The 21,224-nt window shown below is 43.9% G+C and overlaps 1 protein-coding gene across 1 annotated transcript in view; it reads right to left on the bottom strand.

The window, feature by feature from the left end:
• Positions 1-9,654: 9,654 nt before the first annotated feature.
• LOC142571031 (uncharacterized) overlaps positions 9,655-21,224 on the bottom strand; it is a 133,962-nt gene continuing 122,392 nt past the window's right edge. The window contains exons 32-33 of the mRNA XM_075679356.1: positions 18,777-18,916; positions 9,655-10,047 (exon numbers count right to left, since the gene is read on the bottom strand). Of these exons, the coding sequence (XP_075535471.1) occupies positions 18,782-18,916 (135 nt within the window). The 3' untranslated portion in view covers positions 9,655-10,047; positions 18,777-18,781. The remainder of the gene's footprint in view (positions 10,048-18,776; positions 18,917-21,224) is intronic.

Genomic DNA, 21,224 nt, shown 5'->3' with positions numbered 1-21,224 from the left:
ACACGGCACCGCACGGCTAGAAGCTTAATAGCGAACATAGAAGCAGCTAGGCCTAACGTTGCCGCGGTGGTGGTTACGGCTGCCAGCGGACCTGCGTGCGAGAGTGCCGGTTCGAGGCGGCGAGATAACCAAATAGCGGCGGTGGCGGCTTTGATTAATGCCATTTCAGACCTGCAGTCAGGGCAATATACATTGACTATATGGAGTACGTGGTGGTGCCGCAAAGCCGTGGTAATTATTGGGCATGTCCGAAAAATCGGGCGTCTAGAAAATCGGTCGTTAACTACTCTGGCAATATATCGTGCCGATGACACGGCGTCAATGACGATTCGTTGCGATTCCTCTGTTACTGGAGCCAGCATTAACACGACTTTCATTCCCTTTCAATAAAGTTACAGCTAATTTTCCCTGACAGAAGCACAAATTCCCTGAGTTTTTCCAGACTGTTCAAATTCCCTGAGAATTCCCGGTTTTCCCGATTGGTAGACACCCTGAGTAAACAAAGGACACGATGTCACTGCACAAGAAGTGCCGGTGACGTACATGACTGCGAGTGTTTGTGTCTCACTGCTGTTTGTATATAACGGCTCATTCAACCAGAATAAGTGGAAGATATGGATTACATGGATATGGATATATAGCCTCCACGCACTGAAGGCTCGCTGCGCACTGTCAGTCCGATGTGCCGAGGGTTACGATGTGGCCGTGCTTAGAAAAGGCGCGCGCTCCCTGCAGGTCCGTGGCTACCAACAGTGGCGTTGACCAAGGAGTCGAGCGGAAGCATTTCCTCAAAGAAGTTAGGACTTCGGCACGCGCCGGTCGACAGCGCTAATCGTCCTTCTTTCATACGGCGCGCCACGTCAGTTCATCACTTCACGCGAAAGCAGTATCCACTGTTCAACAGCGTTCTAACTCTCCCCGCTGGTGCGCGCGTCGCCATTGGTCAGGCGCGTAAACAAGTTCCAGAACGTTCGAGTCGGTTCTCTCTGCAGACGCGGCGCTGCCGCCCGCGAGGAAAAGTGAAGATGGATCCACCTAAAACAGGCTACACGCTCTCCGCTGGCCGCGAGTCACTTTCTCTCTATCGTTCTGGAGGTTTCTACGGCGCACGCCAGCGTGTTTATTAGAGCCGCGTAGGCTTTCTAGAAGCTTTCTTTGCTTCTTCCTACGACTTTCCCACTGCTGCTGCTGTTGCGCACACCACGTCAGGGGTGGTTCAGAACGTTATATACGACAAGCGAGAGAGGAAAAACGACGGGAGAAACTCCAAAAAGACTTCTTGGGCAAGTTGGTGCTTAGATTTCCTAGGTATACTTTGTGGCGCAAAATACATTTCTTGAAGAGGAACTGTTCCTTTCTTCTGTCCCTTTTCAAGAAATGTATTTTGTGCCACAAAGTACGTATACCTAGGGAGAAACTCGTTTCCCCCCCATCACGTCGAATGTGTACAATGCCCGCTGGAGCTCCCTGGCCGTCGCCACATTAGCTGCTTGACAGCTGTAATTATCCGTGACTCCCCTCAGAAGCATTGCAGAAACTGCAGCGCTTCCCTTTCTGCTAACGTGCGAGGCCAGAGGGGACGCATGATAGAACTGTAGAGCGGAGAAGAGGTGAACAAGGAGAGGGAGGAGAAGAGGCAGTTCCCATATAAAAGAGGGTGGGGAGGTGACGTGAGAAGGCAAGGAAACCCCACTACTACACGACAGTGGTTGCGGGGAAACAGGGTAAGCTTAAGTTTAAGGTTTACATAAGTACGTTGCTGCTATTTCTGAAAAATAAATGCCATGCCAATACGTCAAGCAGGAAACTTACACATGGCGTGCGGAAGCAGAGCCGCGTTAATGAAAGCGCTCCGCAGGGTCCAGGAGACAGTACGGAAGCGGTCGACCGTGAAATCAACACTTCTGCGCCCGCCGCCTTAGCTTTGCGGCTATGGCATTGCTAGAGGTCGTGGATTTGATCCCAATCAAGGCGGTCACATTTCGACGGGGGCGAAATAGAAAACGCACGTGCACTTACATGTTGGGACACGTTTAAGAACATCACGGTTTCAAAATTTATCCGGAGTCCGCCACTATACGGCTTACGTCATAATCCGAGTGTGGTTTCGACACGTACATGCCCCATAATCCAATTCAAGTTTAATACTTCTGCCACAATGCGATGTACCATGTGAGGCAATGACTATGCTCAACCCTCTCAGAGGTTACGAAAATATATGGCACACAACAACGCCTCAAGCAAACATCTCTTCCTGTGTGTTCTGTAGTGCTACGCAGACAAACAGCAGTGGTGCACGCAAAGTAACGTTTAACATCAACTCACCCCACTCATGCTAGCCTAAACGTTGGAGAAATTAAACTTTAGCCGTCAACATAACCGCTAATTATCGTCAGTCAAAGCATCCAGCACGGAAAGCTTCGCTTACATCGATTCCCACAGTGCGTGGGATCTGCATAATTTTTTCGTATATGCGCAGATTTCTTTTGACAAACGGTGACCGCAAGAGGCTGATAACTTGAGAAAAACTTGTTTATTACAACTTAGGGTTCTGTCAGGATGTGCAAAGCGTGCGCGGACGATTCTGTCGCATTATCTCTCGGCAGCGTCTCCCGTTTTTCTCAAGAATGCTTCGAGCAAATAAAGTTCTCTCTTTACCTAGACTGCTCTGCTCGAAGTCTCCACTCCCGGAACTGGTTCGGAACGGTTCCTTCGAATTGTTCCGGCTCGGGTTCAGTTTCAAAATGGCGGGAAAAATACGGGTACGGTTTGGTTCAAGTTCCAGACAAAAATTCGGGCTCGATTCCTTTTTTTTTTTCAGTCCCGGTTGTGCTTCGACACCCTGACTGTCTTTTGGGAATATATAGGTCTATTCACAAAACATATCCCGTCCAACGTTCGGGTATGGTGTCCTGTAGTATGGGGCCAACACTTGAAGCCAACACTTGAACTGTATTGGCTATGCAAAGTATCTCACTTTGCCTAGGTACTACGGCGGAGAACCGTCTTGACTACTTCGATCACTGTATCCCAACCACGTAGCCGCAATCAATACGTTGTTGTACAGCTTTTACGCCGGTCTAGGGTCATTCATTGCAAAAGGACGTTCACTTGTTAACCTTCAGGGGGCTACTTATGTTTCGAACACACTGAAGTGCTTTCGTTCACGGGAATCTCCCTCCTGAACAGTGCAGTGTGCACTGACAACCCGACGTAATGCTTTGGCATTAGTTATCTAATTCGTCATCAATCTCGCACGTTCAGTGATCCACTCGCAACTATCACGACTTCGTATGTTACTGCTGCGAAAAAAATTGACGATTACGATACTCCCCAATACGAAATTGGAGCGCACCTGTATACGTGTTTTCATTCCGCGATATATTGGTTGGCGTGGACAATCTGCCTCGTGGGGCATGTTTCAAACGGAGCGAAGTGTGGCGCTACTGCCTCGCTAATACGGATAACGCGAGAGGCAGCGCGTGGGCGACGTGTGGGCGCGATTCACAGCAGCCACCGCAGACAGATCCCCCAGACGACGCGCACTACTCTGGCGCCATCTCGTTGCCATTATCGCCGCAAAGCCCATCGTAAGCGGCGCTACTCTTCACACGCTTCATACACTCCTGCTCCGCTTTCCCCTGCTTGCGCTCGCTTCGCTGTCGTCTTTCATGGGCCGTTGCGCTCCGACTTCGCTCTTTCATCCTTCGCTGTGCTCGCTTGCTTGGTTACGCCGACGCTCGCAGCAGGAACGGGCGCCTAGAAGTTGCGCTCTAAACAGAAAAAAAAAAAAAAACCGATACAAACCCACCTCGTGTAGTCCATGCCCGCGAAAGATTATGCATGTTATGAAACCCTACTAGAGCAAAAAGGGAGAAAGGAACACCCTCCTCCGTACAAACTAAGGAAAGAAAGTTATTCAAGGAGCAAAAGACCCATTTTTTTCTCACGCAGCAGCTTGTATTCGGGCGTACGCGTCGGGCAAATACGAAAATGAACGACTCGTTGCTTCAGGTCGAGCGTAGCCCAAGTAGCTAAAACATGATGACGCTGACACGCCTGCTACTGGGCAGACTGCTGCGTCGCACCTTGCATATTTTTAATGCGAAGCACTCTTTCGAGGTTCCTGTCTTGCCTCATTTCGGGCCTCTTCAATAATAGGCTAATTAAAGTGTCTTATGGTAGGATTGAAGTTCGGACTCCTAATACAGCATGCCAGTGCTCTAACTGTCATGCACGAGTACATGCACAATTCTACCGTGCCAACGCGAGACTGGCACGTGCGTCACGTCACATAGAATGTGCACGCTGCGTTCAGTTTCAAACTTCGTCGCGCTTTTCGTCACAGGCAGTGTCCTTGTGATAAGATGGCATGAAGGCCTTTTCTGCACGCCCGGCTTTGACATTGCTTGAAGTGAGCACTGAAATTCATTAATGAATATCTTAAATTAGGAACCATTTTTAATTAAAAAAACTGGCTGTGGCTTAGCTAAGGTTAAGCCCAGGATGCGAAGCATACTAGCCTTTATTTTAACGCGACAGCGTTAAGGAGCTCGAGTCGCAGAAAAGCCGGTGTCGTCGGCGTCGGCTCAGGCGTGCGGCGCTTGCTCAGGCGCACATTTCGTTGTCACGCCGAACGCTGCGTTGCTCGACGCTCACCGCGTCCGATGCGCGGCGCGTAGTCGCTGCGCCGTAGCAAAGCCACCTAGAAACAGTCTCTGTAGCACGCCGCAACCTTTGCTTCTCATTCCAACGAGCAGCTCTGTCTCCAGGAGGCATCTCACATCGTGAGTGTCTAGCAGAGGCAAGCGCAGCTGCTTATATACCGCCGCGACGCCGCGAGCGACGGCGCGAGTTGGAGCCCCGTTTCTCCTCTGTCGTGACGTCATGGTGTCACGTGGCCAGCCTTGAAGGTGACGCCGCGAGCGACGGCGCGAGTTGGAGCCCCGTTTCTCCTCTGTCGTGACGTCACGGTGTCACGTGGTATTGAAGGAGACACCGCCGCGCCTGAGGAGCTGGGTTGAGCTCTAGTAATATGCTTCGCATAAAAACAAACATGGGAGGGTAATAAAATGTCACTGCCCCCCACTTTGCTGTATATATGAACAAGTGCCTCCAATTATGGTTCTAATAAAAAGATAAAATTTTGTTAATTAGTCTTCTGATGTGTTATTCGTGGCAAAGTATGTCTGCCTTGCCTAGAAACTTTTCTGCAAAAACTCTACGTTCGCTATGCTCATATCCAGATGACACAGAGGCATCCTAGGGATACGTCTAATGGATATCCCCTGCTTGGATGTAGGGGGCATCCTAAGGAGGTACCAAAATGATCCTAAGAAGCTCCCAACTGAAACACTGAAAGAGGTCCTATGAATGTTCAAGCTGGGACGTTTTTTTAGATGTCAGTGGGACATTATTCGGACATAAATCATGGCATAGGAGTTATTCTGGATGTCATTAAGCAATTGTTTGTTAATGCTACCCTGTGGCTTTCCAAGCTTATAATGTGCCATATGCAAGGTTGCTGTGAAAGTTTTAACCCCTTACTGCCTCTGTCTGTCTGCAATACAAGTTGTCAAGTAATAAAGCAATAAATAACGAAGATATCCCTTATTTTTTTTTATGGCTTAACAGAATGCTAATAGAATTCAGTATTGGATAAAAGCAACTGCCTAATATCCACCGCATACACACAGTGCATGTGGTAGACACCGAAGCAACTGAACGCTGCACATCATGTCTACATCACATCCGTGCAATACGTAGCATACAACGCCTGCTGTGTGCGGAAAAGCAGATACATCACGTGCGCACAGTTGCATGGAAGTGCAGTGAGCTGTTCCCTTCTTTAGGACCTTAGTTCCACCTGACACAGGTAGGATATTCAACCAACTAAAGCTTTCAAAGTCAACACTATATAAAAATATACACACACTTGGGGTATGCAAGAGCTTGAAATCTTGAAATGCTATATCTTTGGGTAATAATTGTAAATAAGAAAATGTCTCTTTCTCGGAGATTGAAATGCCTAGCACCTAGAAGGCCGACTATTAATATGTGGGCTGAAAAGAAAGGCCCGGGTGTGACATTCTCGGGATGTCCCTAGTAAGACAGCATGAATATTCAGTAAATTTAAAGAGAGCACCTATCTGGGAAGCCGACACAAACCCATCTGACACGCTGTCCCGACACTCCACATCTAATTATGTCCGTGGTGGTGCGTTTTCCAGACCTTGCCAATTAGGACCTCTCTCGGAAGTGCACCAGACATCTCCATTATGACATGGGGCGTGCAGATATTTTTTTGTTGTCTGGGCAGCCTTTTTATACAAAAAATCTGCACAGCCTAAACCACAGCAGTAGCAAACTTAGAACGGCAGACAAGTAACTCATTGTCTTTAGTTCACGGCTACTTTTTCAGCGACTTTGCTGTAGCCGATTTCGTCTGCTTCAGGAATCTTGTCTAAATAACTTGTCTGAAACCAGTACCCCACTGGTGTCCTAGTTCGTTACCAATAAGAAAAACTTCATTCGGGTCTTGGTTGCACTACTAAATATCCGTTCAAATTCAGCATTACCGTCATGAATTTACTGCAGAATATCAAGATTATCACTGCGATTCTGTGGAACTTGAGGCACAGGCTAGCTTTGCTTATGTGGCATCGTAGGAAGCCACAAGAGGGCGGCGGCATAGGTACCATCACAATTTCCTTTAAGCGAATAGATTCCTTTGGCTCTTTCGCCTGTTTACGTGGTGGTAGGACACTCACTGCCGATGCAAAAGGTTCTCGTGCGTTCATTTGTGCGTGAGCTTTGAGAGGAGGGGCTCGTGGTTGTCCCCCTCCCCTCCGCAAACAGTTGCCCCCTTTTGTGTCCGACACATTCACTTGCTCAGTACATTGGCAGCTAGATTAGCATACAACGTGAAAGTAGAGGTGGTGGGAAGGAGAGTAAGGGGAAAGGGGTACTGTGCAGTGAGTAACTGTTCCTCAGCAAGGACAGCTACTAGTGTATTCAACTACTACAGGTTTTCCCGGTCAGTTTAATCCAAACGTCATTGAAAATAATCCAGGTGCCAGCCAATTTAATCTGAGCGCCAGCATTTTTAATCCAAGTTCCAATAATTTAATCCAGACGCCACCACATTTAAACCCAGCGCCATCCGAATTAATCCGCGTGCCAACTCATTTAATCCTTGCGCCAGCCATTTTAATCCAAATGCCACACATTTTAATCCCAGTGCCAGTCAATTTAATCCTGTTGGAAATTGATTGAGAAACAAATAATTCTTGCAGAAGAGGTCGTAACAGGCGTCATGAATGCCGTCTATTCATTCATGTGATCACCATATTGGCTTCAGCACTATAGGAGCAAAGTTTCCACGCTACCGCTCTCGTCATGGCTGCTTCGGAAACACTCCCGTGTGTTATACCGCTCGCTCATTTCCTCCTTTTCGAGTGGCATTTCTGAGTGACAAGAGTGACCCACATTAGTGAGTCAGAATCGTGACGAATATTACGTGAATTGGGTTGCGATCATGACATGCGATTTCCTTCCCTATCATCTTGCATATCGATCGACATCGTTCGCAAGGGTAAAAACTTGCTCACCATTACTCAGGCACTTGACATAATCACTAAGCGATTCAATATAGCTCATTAAGCTTGTGTCTTGCATACACTCTTATGCTTCCAACATGCATATCAAACGAAATGGTTCTCAGAATGTAAAAGCTTATTCTTGAGTGACATGACTAGGTCACTAGTGACCTACTCGACGTCACCGCCGTCGCACATCTTCTAACCTGCCTACTAACATATCGAAGGAAATCGCTTTCAAAGCTTAAAAACCTGCTCCCTATCATTGACTCAAGTGACGTGATGACTAATGAAACTCGTGACGTCACCACGCTTCTCACGTATGCACTATCCTAAATTGCCGACATGCATATCAAACGGAGTGGCTTATAAAGCGTAATAACCGGCTCACTATCACGCAGCCAATGAGGTGATCACATGTGACTCACATGATGTCATCCTGGTTTTCAACCAACCGTGCACTTCGTTTGATAAACATGCCGGCAGTTTAGGGTAGTGCATGCGTGAGAAGCGTGGTGACATCACGAGTCACTAGTGATCACGTCACTTGAGTCAATGATAGGGAGCAGGTTTTTAAGCTTTGAAAGCGATTTCCTTCGATATGTTAGTAGGTAGGTTAGAAGATGTGCGACGGCGGTGACGTCCAGTAGGTCACTAGTGACCTAGTCATGTCACTCAAGAATAAGCTTTTACATTCTGAGAACCATTTCGTTTGATATGCATGTTGGAAGCATAAGAGTGTATGCAAGACACAAGCTTAATGAGCTATATTGAATCGCTTAGTGATTATGTCAAGTGCCTGAGTAATGGTGAGCAAGTTTTTACCCTTGCGAACGATGTCGATCGATATGCAAGAAGATAGGGAAGGAAATCGCATGTCATGATCGCAACCCAATTCACGTAATATCCGTCACGATTCTGACTCACTAATGTGGGTCACTCTTGTCACTCAGAAATGTCACTCGAAAAGGAGGAAATGAGCGAGCGGTATAACACACGGGAGTGTTTCTGAAGCAGCCATGACGAGAGCGGTAGCGTGGAAACTTTGCTCCTATAGTGCTGAAGCCAATATGGTGATCACATGAATGAATAGACGGCATTCATGACGCCTGTTACGACCTCTTCTGCAAGAATTATTTGTTTCTCAATCAATTTCCAACAGGATTAAATTGACTAGCATTGAGATTAAAATGTGTGGCATTTGGATTAAAAAGGCTGGCGCAAGGATTAAATGAGTTGGCACGCGGATTAATTCGGATGGCGCTGGGATTAAATGTGGTGGCGTCTGGATTAAATTATTGGCACTTGGATTAAAAATGCTGGCGCTCAGATTAAATTGGCTAGCACCTGGATTATTTTCAATGACGTTTGGATTAAACTGAGCGGGAAAACCTGTAGTTACCTCAACTAGTGTATTCTAGTACACTACCTCCACCACACTGTACTGGGGAAGGGGAGTCAAAATGGGGGCAAGGGAAGGTGCTTATGGAACGTACTACCCTCGTGCTTGGAAAGGACAGCCTTCTGCCGCCGCCCCCTCACTGTAGGGGCTGCAGGAGAGGAGGGTCGTAGTCTTCCATGCCGGCACTCGCAGGCGCTGGAGACAACACACACACATGATGAACCTACCAATACTAACGCTACAGATATGTGCTGTTTAACTTTTGGGTGAACTGTACGAAGATGGGACAAGGAAGGCAACAAACACGAAAAACCCATCTTCAAAATATGTGCTGGTTCATGACTTTCTTTTGTTTTTCTTTTACGTGCCAAAACCACGATATGATTACGAGACACCATAGTGGGGGGACTCCGGATTAATATTGAGCACCTGGGGTTCTTTAACACGTGTGAACAGCTCTGTTATTTGCTATAGGAAGGTTTGAATGTATTACAATATGTGCATTACAAAAGTGGCCATCATGCTGACAAATCTTGAGCTGCCTGAACAGCAACAACATATGTATATTTTGTTTAAGAATTCTGTCATAACAGTGGCACACTACTGTAAGATGTCCCTGTCCCACCTTTTCTTAAAAAAGAACACCACAGCAAGCTTGTCTAAAGTGTTTATCCAAAATGTATTTGTACATTTAAATATATTGACTGACACAGAAGTAAATACGTACATGCCTTAGTAAAATGTGCTTTCCATGTATACATAGCATATATCTTGGCATAAGATGTCACGAGAAGACTACAGTTCAAACAAAGGCTAAGTGTTGCTCCCTATCAGACTTGCTGAGGTCTCTGTGCTACAGCTTGCACTGACTTGTGTCCCATATAACAGTGCAGCACAGGCTTTGCGATAACTGCCCAAATAGAAAAGGAAGTCATGGAAGTGTTCCAATCACAACTGTCTGCGAGTGGCGAAGGTAAGTCAGTTCAACCAATCATCATCTTCATATTCATCGAACAGTGGAGGTGGTGGTGGTTGTGGCTTCCAGGACTGAAAAGCAAGTAAAATGAAATGGCATATTAAACTACACAAAATCCTACTATGTTTTTTTACTGCACTGCTTTCATGACTGTGTTTGTGAATAAGTACAAGGGTGCTCAAAAATTTTTTTCAGTATACCCAAGAAGAACATCATGTAGAGCCATTAAACTTTCAGATTTGGTGTACTGTGTTAGTTCACCAGACTTATTACACCACTTGAAAAAAGACTTTAGACCATGTGAAAAAAAAATAAAGGAGGACACTGGTCAGTAAGACACTGCTCTGTTGTAGCAACATTTTCAAAACTATATTGAAGATCAATTTCCTGAATTCATTTCCCTATTAGAAACCAGCTAATACATTGAGAAAAATCTGGTGGTAAAGGGAATGATCAAACATGGCCCTGAAAAGCAAAACCACCCTCTCGGTACTTCCCTTGCATTAATTTTTCTTTTACTGCCTTTCAATAACAGCAAGATGCCATGATCACCTGCGCTCACTATATGTTACAGTTATCAAGACTGATAGCAATTGGAATGATTTTGTATTAGATATGTAGCCTCATCATTCCTGATTGTCGTACGAGATGTGGCATTATTTCGGTTGCAGAAAATCGTACTGTAGAACAGAGGCTGCCGTTTGCTTTTCTCATTATAGTGAGATTACCCTCTATCACCGACAGTGACAAGCTGCTGCAGAGAGTTACGAACAGTTTGCTGAGAATTCCCACAAAATAAAATTTCACTTGTCTACCACATCCCGTTTCACCTATACGCACTTGGGTGTCCATTTGACATAAACCTTATGCATCCTATGTTTTTTTTTTCAAGAATTTTAAATATGAAGCATTTTCCACATTTGGTTTGTCTCAGCAATTGATTGCCAAGATCATGGCATGAATGTGATGGTACTTTTGAGGGCCCCTAGTGTGCCCCAAATTTAGCCTGGAATCCTCCTAGGTAGTATTTTGTGCTCTATTTCTAAACAGTAATCTGCTGTGGGCATTTCTTTTAATGCTCCACAGTGGGATGATAAATATCAGCAAAATTTTTTGCCTGCATAAATAAATTCTTAACAGCCCAGAATTCAAGAAATAAAAACTGACTCCTTGTTGATATGGCTGCATAAATTTTTTGCAAAAGTATTGAACAATTCCTGCTTGGATCGCGAAAATGTACAGCATAAGAAAGGTAATTCTTTCTGAATACAGAGAAAATAAACTGCGCAGAGAAATTAGTTCTATAACTTTTCAGTACCTCAAAATCCATGTATAAGGTTTATAAACATGTACAGTAGTCCTGATCTTCCACACTCACACGCTGAAAAATATGCACTGCTTAAATTTGTGAAGCTTGCGAGTACAAGGTGCACCCTCACTTTGCTTAAGCCAAACTTTTGATGTAATTTGTGCAGCATTCATCAGCACAGGCTGAGCATTCGCATATCAACCATTCCGCAAAATACTTGCACAATTTTCTTACCAACCGAAAATAAGCAGTGCAGATAAAACCTTCATTGAGAGTCAGTTTTATAACTCCATCATGTAGTCAACAGGAAGTCAACAAAAGAAAACGGAAAAAAGGAGTGAGAACCAAGTTCTAATGGAGGAGAAAAAAAAAAAAGGGCTCACACAAGGTTACCACAGGCACTGGCAATCATTGTGGAATAAAGTACTCAAACAGCAGTAAAAGCAGGAGCTAAATAACTTTTAATCTAGAATGTCTAATGTAGAATAGCTGTTCAGCTGAAAGCTTGAATGCTTTGCTCCCTGCATACTGCTTTCACTAAGAGTGCGAAAATGAAGTTGCAAATATCAGTCATCATGGCTTTCTTTGAAAGGTGTGTCTGCCTAGGTTGGTAATCTTGGATAATGAAAGAACCAGTACACTTTTACAATGTTACTTAAAGCAGCTGCTCTCAAAAAAGAAAGAAAACAAAAGAAGAAGAAGAAACGAACATAACAAACCAGGCCTAATGGACAAGGACTTCTATAAGAGTGTACACTCTCTTTCTGTAAAGCTTCCAAGAACTTAAACTTTTAGCAACAAGTGCAGTGTTAGTGCCACGCACAAACAGTGTTAACACAAAATAAGTGACATGCAGGTGAAAATTCACGGGTACTGGCATAGTGTTTGGGCATTTCTGTACCCATAAAAATTGGGCATGACAAACAAATAGCAGCAGCATTTGAACAAACACCAACGTAAAAGACAAAAATAACTGTGCCCGTGAATCGCATGTGTGTACACCAATACACCTACAAGGATATTGCTCACATAACGAAGCAGATCGATTTGTCGGGGAGTGCAGCAGAAATGAAGAAAACCATAGAGCACCACCCCTATGCTTCTTGCCACTCTGAAAGTCATATAATATTTAGCAAAAGAAGTGCGAGAGCAGTGCACTGCTATATTACAATGGCTAACACTGCATACTATGCCACATGTAACAACATTCCATTAATAGCATAAGTGACATCAAGCTCGATTGCATATAGCAACATCCCATGACTAAGTAAGTACACTGTCTATATCTCTGCTTATTAAGGGGAGATGCTCCCCTAAACATTTTTTTATTTGTATTAGTCGTTTAAAAGTTCAGTCAATTAGAGAAATCTTCAAGCAGATTTCGAATATGTCAGTTTTTGTCCAGATGCTATATTGAGTTGCGTCCTAAACAAGGGCAAAATATAGCAATCTTTGCAGGCACATCCTTATGTATTATATTTCCACGAAAAGCATCATTTTGTAGCTTATTTAGCTCTTTGTAGACTGCAAAGTGCCGATATCTAGCCAAACAGCATGTACAAATAGTGTAACTATGCAAACAAAGAAAGATTAGCACACTTCAGCTAACTTTTTTCACAATCTAATGAGAATAACCTTGTCTACTTATAATTGACCTATACTAACGAAATTTGACATACATACTCTTCCAGATATTGTCACGTAGTAGTGATGGTGAAGAAAGCAGCAACACTGGGAATGACAACTAGCGTTTTATTGGGCGAGCTTCTGCCCTCAAAAACAGGCTACACTCAAAGAACAGCGACAGCCACGAACACAGTCGGCGGTTGTCGAAAATCTGATCAGCGCATTAAGGGCGTCGGCTTTTATACATCAGTCATCGAAGGTTCCAGAGTAATTGCTGGGACCCGGGTGTCTTCCAAGTTCTACACCATTCGCTGATACATACTTGAAATTTCAATATCTCTCAGCACTAGTTGTGAAAGTACACGGTTATATTTTATGAGATTGAAAAAAAATTTAGTTGAAGTGTCCTAATTTTTTTATTTTTGCATGGTTCCAGTAATTGTACATGCTGTTTGGATAAATATCAGCACTTTGTGGTCTACAATGAGCTAAATAAGCCAGCACGGTGCATTTTTGGAAAGTTTTACACACAAGAAAGTGCCCGCAAAGATCGGTATATTTTGCCGTCGTGTAAGGCACATCACTAAAAAAATATAGCAGCCACGCAAAAAATGACATATTTGAAATCTGCATAAAAAGCTCTGAATAGCAGCACTTTCAAACCTCTAGTACAAATAATAAAGAAAAAACGTTTTGAGGAGCACCTCCCCTCAAGGTGAATTGTCTACTAAGGTGAACAGTTCAGGGACCTCTGATCAGTTTCCTGTGGACTCCCCAGCACACGTCTGTTAAACTCAGCTTTTATACTCCGCTTCATACATAGCAGGCAACATAGCAGAAGCTACACAAGTAGTGCGGTCATATAAACTTCATCAATACTTCTTTTTGGGCGAGTTGGTTCATCTTGAAACATATGGGTAACAGCACAAACAGACCACCACAAGATAGGAGACACGTACACATTTCGCAGTGCTGTTGTTTTTGACCTGAGACACCTTATACAGAATAACTACTTCAATTATTACAACTACAACTTGTTCACATAAGGCTCCATCAAATCCTGCATTGCTTGCTGCTTCCAGTATGTGACATACTAGGTTTTGGTCGCGAGCACAAGCAGTGCACTGTGGTCCACTCCCCTTGTTTGGTGGTAAATAGGTTAAAATATACAATGCCTTCCATGTAATAATTATGTCATATTGCGTGGCACAAGAGTATGAGGCTTAAATGTTAAAGTGAATTACATGATGCATACCTATATCTTACCCATGATACCTGTTCTATTTTGGTCCTGAATGTGACCAAGAGAAGTCTCCTTATAGTATAACTTGAAGCAGTACGAAGCAGACGAGGACAGGAATCGAACACAAACACAACATGATAAGCGCTGAACTGCCGACTGAAATATTATTGAAGGAACAACCAGCTTTATGCCATGTCAAAAAACACCAACAAGAACGAAAACGTTGAAGGGCATGTGTACTGCCTACAAGTAGGCATGCCCTTATAGCCTTTCTAGTGATTTTTATAGCCATTCCTTCAACGCAGCCTGCTCTTCGGCAGAACGAACAAAATGCGGCCTCCCCATCTGACTGCCGGGCCTGAACTGGTGGGAAACGACCGGTGCGAGGCGAGTGAACACGCCATCCCAGCCTTTCCCTTCCCCGGAAGGAGGGGACACCTGTGATTAGCTCACGCCTTACGCTGCATCTCCTTCATGAATATAAAATTCCACTTCAAAGGGCACGTATGATGAACTGGCAGTGGCTGAATCGGTTAGCATGGTGGTCTCGCAACCCGGAAGTCGGTGGTTCGAATCTGCAGCCCGACAAGCAATCTTTATTTTCACATGGCTAAAGTTTTTTCATACAGCAACACCAATGCCAACACGACTAAGGCAATACAAGCTTCGCTTGAAAAATCTCAACTAGGTTTATGTGAAATAAATGCAAATGTGCTGCCTATGATGGGCCAGTAAAGGATATCCTACAGATTTTGATGGCCCGTTGGCAGCTTGCTGCACTCATACATTGGCATGGGAATAATAGATTACATAAGGTCTATTTGACTTGCCCTGCACTTCATGAACAAGTTCACTATGATTCAATGCTTGTTACGTGTGTTCGTGCAGAATCAGACCAGCACCTACTGCACAAGTCCTGCACTACATCTCCCACTAGTGCAGGGAATGCTGTGAACATTTCCTGCAGCATGTGAAATGAATGGCAACATGCAGATGGCACCTTGTGGCACTGGTGAAATTAATAGCGAGGTGCAGCACCTCATGAACGAATTCAGAAAGTGCAAGTGAGTCGAATGGACCCATACACACACACTGCACCACCGCAAACACATAAGCAATGTGATTGGTGTTCTTGCATAGCACCTGCACACTGGCGTGCTGACTGCGGCCCAACCAAGCAAAGCTGCTGGTTGAAATGTGCAAGCGAATTATATGTGTCGGTAACTTTCTTTGGAGTGCAAGAAAGAACACTCACATAACATGTATGCACACACGCACGCACGCACAAACACCCCAAGAAAGGTTGCTCCCACCCCCTTAACGAAAGCACCCACACCAACTAGCCCAGTTACAAGTTCTTCTGTGTCATATGTTTCACATGAGCCATTTCAAGTTACTGTTGCTGAGTACATTTGCCAATAAATTTTTTGGACATAGGGCGGACTGCATGTTGATCTGAACTCTACTAATATGGCCATCAGTCTAGCCAGTGTATGTGATCTCACACTCAACTGCCAGTAAGGTCTACGGGTGCAAACATATTGATGACAAGGTTCCCGTGACCCCTTGTTAGCTACTCTGCTAGTCGTCGGCAAATTTTTAATGAAACCGCACTGCTTAGGCCTAAGCAGTGCAGCTGTGATGAAGATATTTTAGCAGAATACTATATTAATGACAAATTATGCGTACAGATAGTCCTATGCCATCCCTCTAAGTTACAATATTAAGCATTTCTGACTTGGTTTATTAAAGGGACCTTGAAACACTTTCTTGAATATAGTAAGAAAAATGTTGCTAATCTGTCGTAGAGGCTGCTGTGAACGTGTGAGCCAAATATTAACGCACTGCATGCAGCAGGGAAATTACAATCTCATGTCAAAATGACCGAAAACTCGCTTTCACATCCACAATGCAGTCATGCAGCATCACTGAAAGCAGCTGGACCCACCAATGCTATTGGCCGATTTCGTGATCACAAGAGCATTTCAGTAATACATAATTGCTAGTCTTTAATTAAATAAATTAAAGATATGTATGTCTGCAATATCAAAAAGACAGAAAAATCATTTCATCTTTGCACTGCGAAGTGTAGTTTATCGAGGCTGCCACGAGGTGCTGTAATGAGCTGTTTCGCTGCCGCAACACTCAACTTTTGGCCAGGGCTTCGCCCTTTTGACTCCTTTGCTGTGCAGTTTCCAGCATGTTAGAGGAGACAAAAATAGAAAGCCAAGTATTGTTGCAATAACTCCACATATAGCTGAAAGACTGAAAAAATTTTTGCAGCACGAGACTCGCGAGATAATGTCCTTTATTATTGAGGCCATTGTATTATTAGTTAGAAAAGTGTTTCAGGGCGCCTTTAATGTGCTGGAGGAATTATTTTATCGTTGTTCTAGGGATAAGATAGTAGTGGCACGAGGTTAGTTCAACAAATTGTACAGGTCTGAAAAATTGGGCATCCGAAAAATTGGTCGGCAACTATTTGACTTTTTCGCTACCAGAACATATATTTTGAGGCACGTGCTAAAAAAATTTCCCTTGCTATAACCGATACTGTGTCGGATCCCGCATTTTCAGTTTCATTATAGCAGAATACTCCATTGAAGTAAAGCTTGACCAACCAAACTTTAGATTAACTTCTTTGTATCCAATAATTTGTTGTATCTGTGTTCATTCTACTGAGGTTTAACTGTAACAGCAATTGTAATACAGTAGCCATACAGTTGCTGAATGGTCAATCTTTTAATGACACAGCCACATTTCTGCATATGTTATGGGTGCCAGTTTACAGTCGGACTGGCACCCATGCACCGAATGAAAGACTTGCTGAGGGCCTAGTTGGTGCATAGCCGACACTAAGTTGTGTGAAAATACTAAAAAAAAAGGAAAGCACAGTGGACAGCCGCTGCCACTGTTATTGAAGCTGAAGGAAAGGGGACAAGCAACATAGTGCACAGACCCCTCACTTCATATATACTGTAGATATTAGCGCAGTAAGCTTTCGTCATTCCTGCATCATTCTCGTTTAGGCTGCCTAGTGTGGTGCAAACAGCCACACAAACCATTTGACCACTGGTGCCACAGTACAGTTTCCATTTAATGCCTCAGTTTTCCTTTACAGCAAAGACAAAATTTCATTACACCAAGTCAGAGACAAATAGGCTTTGTTATACTGAAGCTAAAGATACACAGTGTTCTACGAACATTGCTGTAAATAGTAAAATGATTCATCACACTGAGGATTTCGTTATATTTAAGCTTGTTAGATTGAGGTTTAACTGTACACTGACAACAAAAAGCTGCTCCAATATGCTGCCATCTGCCAGTTCTCGACAAATGTGGCAACCCTCACAGTGCAGTTACCGAGTGCTGCCTTGAGAAACACTGATGTGACTCAACCTGAACATGCAACATCACATCAGCGGCTGAATGTTTTGGCCTTTGTCGTGGGGGAAAAAAAAAAGACAAAAAGCAAGAACAGCAAATCTGAGGAAATGCTGTCGACGAGGCTCACGTACGACAAACGCACACCAACATAAATGTACGGGCGCGAATCAGAAAGTCCTTGCCCCTATTTTTTTTAGCCAAATTACGGCTGTAAATGTGAAGTCAACCTAACCATTCGCAGCGGTGGACTTTTCTTGGACTAGCCTGGCCTTATCTGCCGGTTAGCTCTGTGGCATGGCACTGCTGTCAGTTGCTGAAGATGGCGGTTGTGCTTCACGAGTCCATGGCATACGAGCAACGAAGTGCGATTCATTTTCTGTAGAGAAAGGGACAAACGCCCATCGGAATCCACAGGGAAATGCAGCCTACATATGAGGAAAGTTGCCTTGCTTTGAGAAGTGTGAGGTGGTGGTGTTTTGAGTTTGCAAAAAGCCATGAAGACTTGCATGACAATGAGCATTCAAGGGGGGGGGGGGCACTTGTCCCACTGACTGATGACAGGGCCAACTCAAATTTAGTGCTGCAATGGGACAAATGTGAACCAGTGTGGGGACTATGTGGAAAAATAGTATAAAGGATGTAGAATAGTATGTATATTTGTAATTACCTGTATGTACCTTATTTTGGCTAATAAAGAATTGGGGCACAGACATTCTGATTCACGCTTATATATCTGTCGTGGAGACCTAGCATTGAACCGATATTGTAAAGCCAATTCACAAAACATATACTGGCGTTATTAACAGACTTAGATGAGCTAGTTGGTTGATGGCTTGATGGAACATGGTTATAACTGTGCATTTCGAGAACAGAACATAGAAAAAATGCACACAGGACAGTCGCCAATTGTCCTGTGTGCATTCTTTCTGTGTTATGTCCTCAAAACTTGTCATTATAACCATGTTCCATCTACTGGTGACAGCCATGTTTTTCACTTCCATATGACAGCTAAGGCTCTGTTGTGCAATGACTTCAAATCGTTCTATGCACTGTTTTTGTACACATTCAGTCCCAATTGAATTGACAGACAAGCACCCCACCTTGGGTCCTACCATTTTTTTAATGCTATCATAAGAAAAAACTGAAGCAACAGATGAGGCTCACTGTGCTGGACAGGGGAAGGGTGAGGAGCAAAGGCTGCTCTAACTATAACTTCAAGAGCTAAGTTTCCTTACCTTGCTTAGTAGTATAAGCCATACCTCACAGCTAGCAGGCTTACTATGAGGCCAGCCAAACTAAGCAAGGTCATCCACACTGGAGGAATGTTTTCTCCGTACACACGACTAGCCTGCTGCAGCGATGTGAGAAAGGACTCCTACACATGAAAACATTGGAACTCAATTTGAACTCTTCCTTTTCAAAAGTTACAAGAAAACTAAGAAAACCGAACATGGCCAGGGAAGAACTACTCATTCATTAGAAAAATTGACACTCACAAGTGTGACTTAGTACAGTGAAACCCGGTTATAATGAATCGCAATATGTGCTGCGACTAGTTGAATGCATCCGAGATACTTAGTGAAGCCCAAACTGGCATATAACAAATTTTGGATACGTGCTTACTGTATGTGGGATAATAGTGTATATGGAACAAAACTATTTATTTCAGACACTCAATATGCCTGAAAAAAAAAAATAATTTGTAGCAAAACATTTTGCTACTTTGCATAAAAAGTGGTGACTTTTGCTTGCCCTTTAGGCAGACTTTACTGCATCAGTGAGCACAGCGTTCTCAATACCAGATAAGGATTGCAATAGTAGCAGCAGTCTATTGCAGTCAATGTCAAAGTAATATTGGTGCAGCTCACTTACTGCTGAAAGTGCTTCATCAACCACTTCAGGTGCTGTGTACACAATTGTGCTTGCCAAGATAATACATAAAAAGCAACATCGCTGATGAAAATAACGATATTCGACAGGTTGCCTAGATTTTGAAACACTTCTTACGGGACCAATGCAGCAAGCGTGAATAACATGTGTAAAGGATTTTAGTAAATTGAGTCGGAAGGTAGAGGGCTAGGTCTTTGCTCTCCATGTCTGTATGTTGTCATGTAGGGGACCCACTTTTTTTTCAATTGTTTTTCGCATTGTTTCATGTCACGAATATTTTTAAAGTGCCTAGATAGGTACTTTCCAGCTATGCTAGATGTGAAATCGATGTTTTCGTATCTGATATTCTTGTAGGGAGTTCTTGCATGGAGTCCACATTCTGTAAACTTGACAAAGCTCATTGGACAATTTAAAATTCTTATTCCTTTCAGCAGCTATACGCTTTTGATGATTCTGAAGATGCAAGAAATATGAAACAAAATTTTTAATGGACAGAATTAATTTACACATCAAGGGGTTAAGCGTCGGGTGACTTTCATTAGCAATGTCCTCTGCCTCATCACTGCCTTCAGCGGCACCAGCAGTCACCACATCTGCAATAGTGCCCATGCCAAAGGGTCTCGTAGCAGCTTCATCATCTATGCTGAAATAAAGCTGGAACGATACTTCTTATGGCACAATATCAAGGATGTTGCTAAGCTCCCTCCCATCTTGCTTTGGGGTTGCTGCTTTGGCGAGTTCTATGCAATGTTTTGCATGGTGGAAACTATTGTGGATTGTGTAAGGTGTAACATCACTCCAAGCATGGCTCGGAATTTAATTTGCTGCAAGCAGGTCTATTTTCAGCTTGTGACCAATGCATAGTTTCACTACAAGCAGTTGTTCCACAATGTATTTTTTGTAAACTTCCTTAAATGCACGATTGGTGCTCTGGTCGAGGGGTTGTCCCCCTGAACTTGCATTGAGTGGCAGCAAGCACAGCTCAATATGCCTCAGCAAAGCTCCACAGTAGTGCGCAGAACCATTGTAGGGCAGCAAGCAGAATTTGCCCAGTCTTGGCAAGTTTCTGGTCTCACTCAAGCAGTAGTTCTCAAACAATGTCCGTATCATCCATGCCTTCCTGTTAAAAGTGTAGATGACAAGCAGATATGCTGGCCCTCACAGGTACAGAGGTGACTTGTGCAGCTGAACTTTGATATGCCCAACACAGATATATCAATTATAACAAAGGGAATTTTATGTCAGATGAAATGAGGTTTGAATGTATTTTCCAATTACAAGTGGGTTCAGTTTGCAAGGGTCGCAAACATTCGTTGTCGACTGAATCACGATGTGCCCCTTGTCGAGTTTTTTGCCATGGCACTTCTTATTCAGATGTGCAAGAGTCCTGCTTGGCAACACCTTCCAAAACAAGGTGCTCTTGTCTGTTGTAGATGCCATATGGCTTGTGCCTAGCAATGAAACCTGACCACTGTCAGAAATACATTTGTTGAAGCTTTCCCTGCCAACGGCAGTGCCTTCACCAGCCCCACCTTTCCAACAATGCCATAATGGTCTTTGAACTTCTGCAGCCAACCTGTCCCTGCCATGAAGCCATCAACGTCAAGTATGAATGCAAAGTCCTTTTCCTTTTGTTGCTGTATCATAGGGATGGAGAGAGGGAAGTTACATGGGCAAATGTTCCGAAACAACTGGTACGTATAAAGCTTTCTGCACTCGGTTTAGGCTAGCTTCTGGACATATTTGTTGTAAGAGTTTGGTCTCTCACAGACCTTCTCCATGATGGGAGACTT

This window comes from Dermacentor variabilis, chromosome 1 (genome assembly GCF_050947875.1).
Source record: "Dermacentor variabilis isolate Ectoservices chromosome 1, ASM5094787v1, whole genome shotgun sequence".
Taxonomy (NCBI): Eukaryota; Metazoa; Arthropoda; class Arachnida; order Ixodida; family Ixodidae; genus Dermacentor; species Dermacentor variabilis.
Note: the sequence above shows the minus strand (reverse complement) of the source record. Positions and strands in the feature narration are given on the sequence as shown.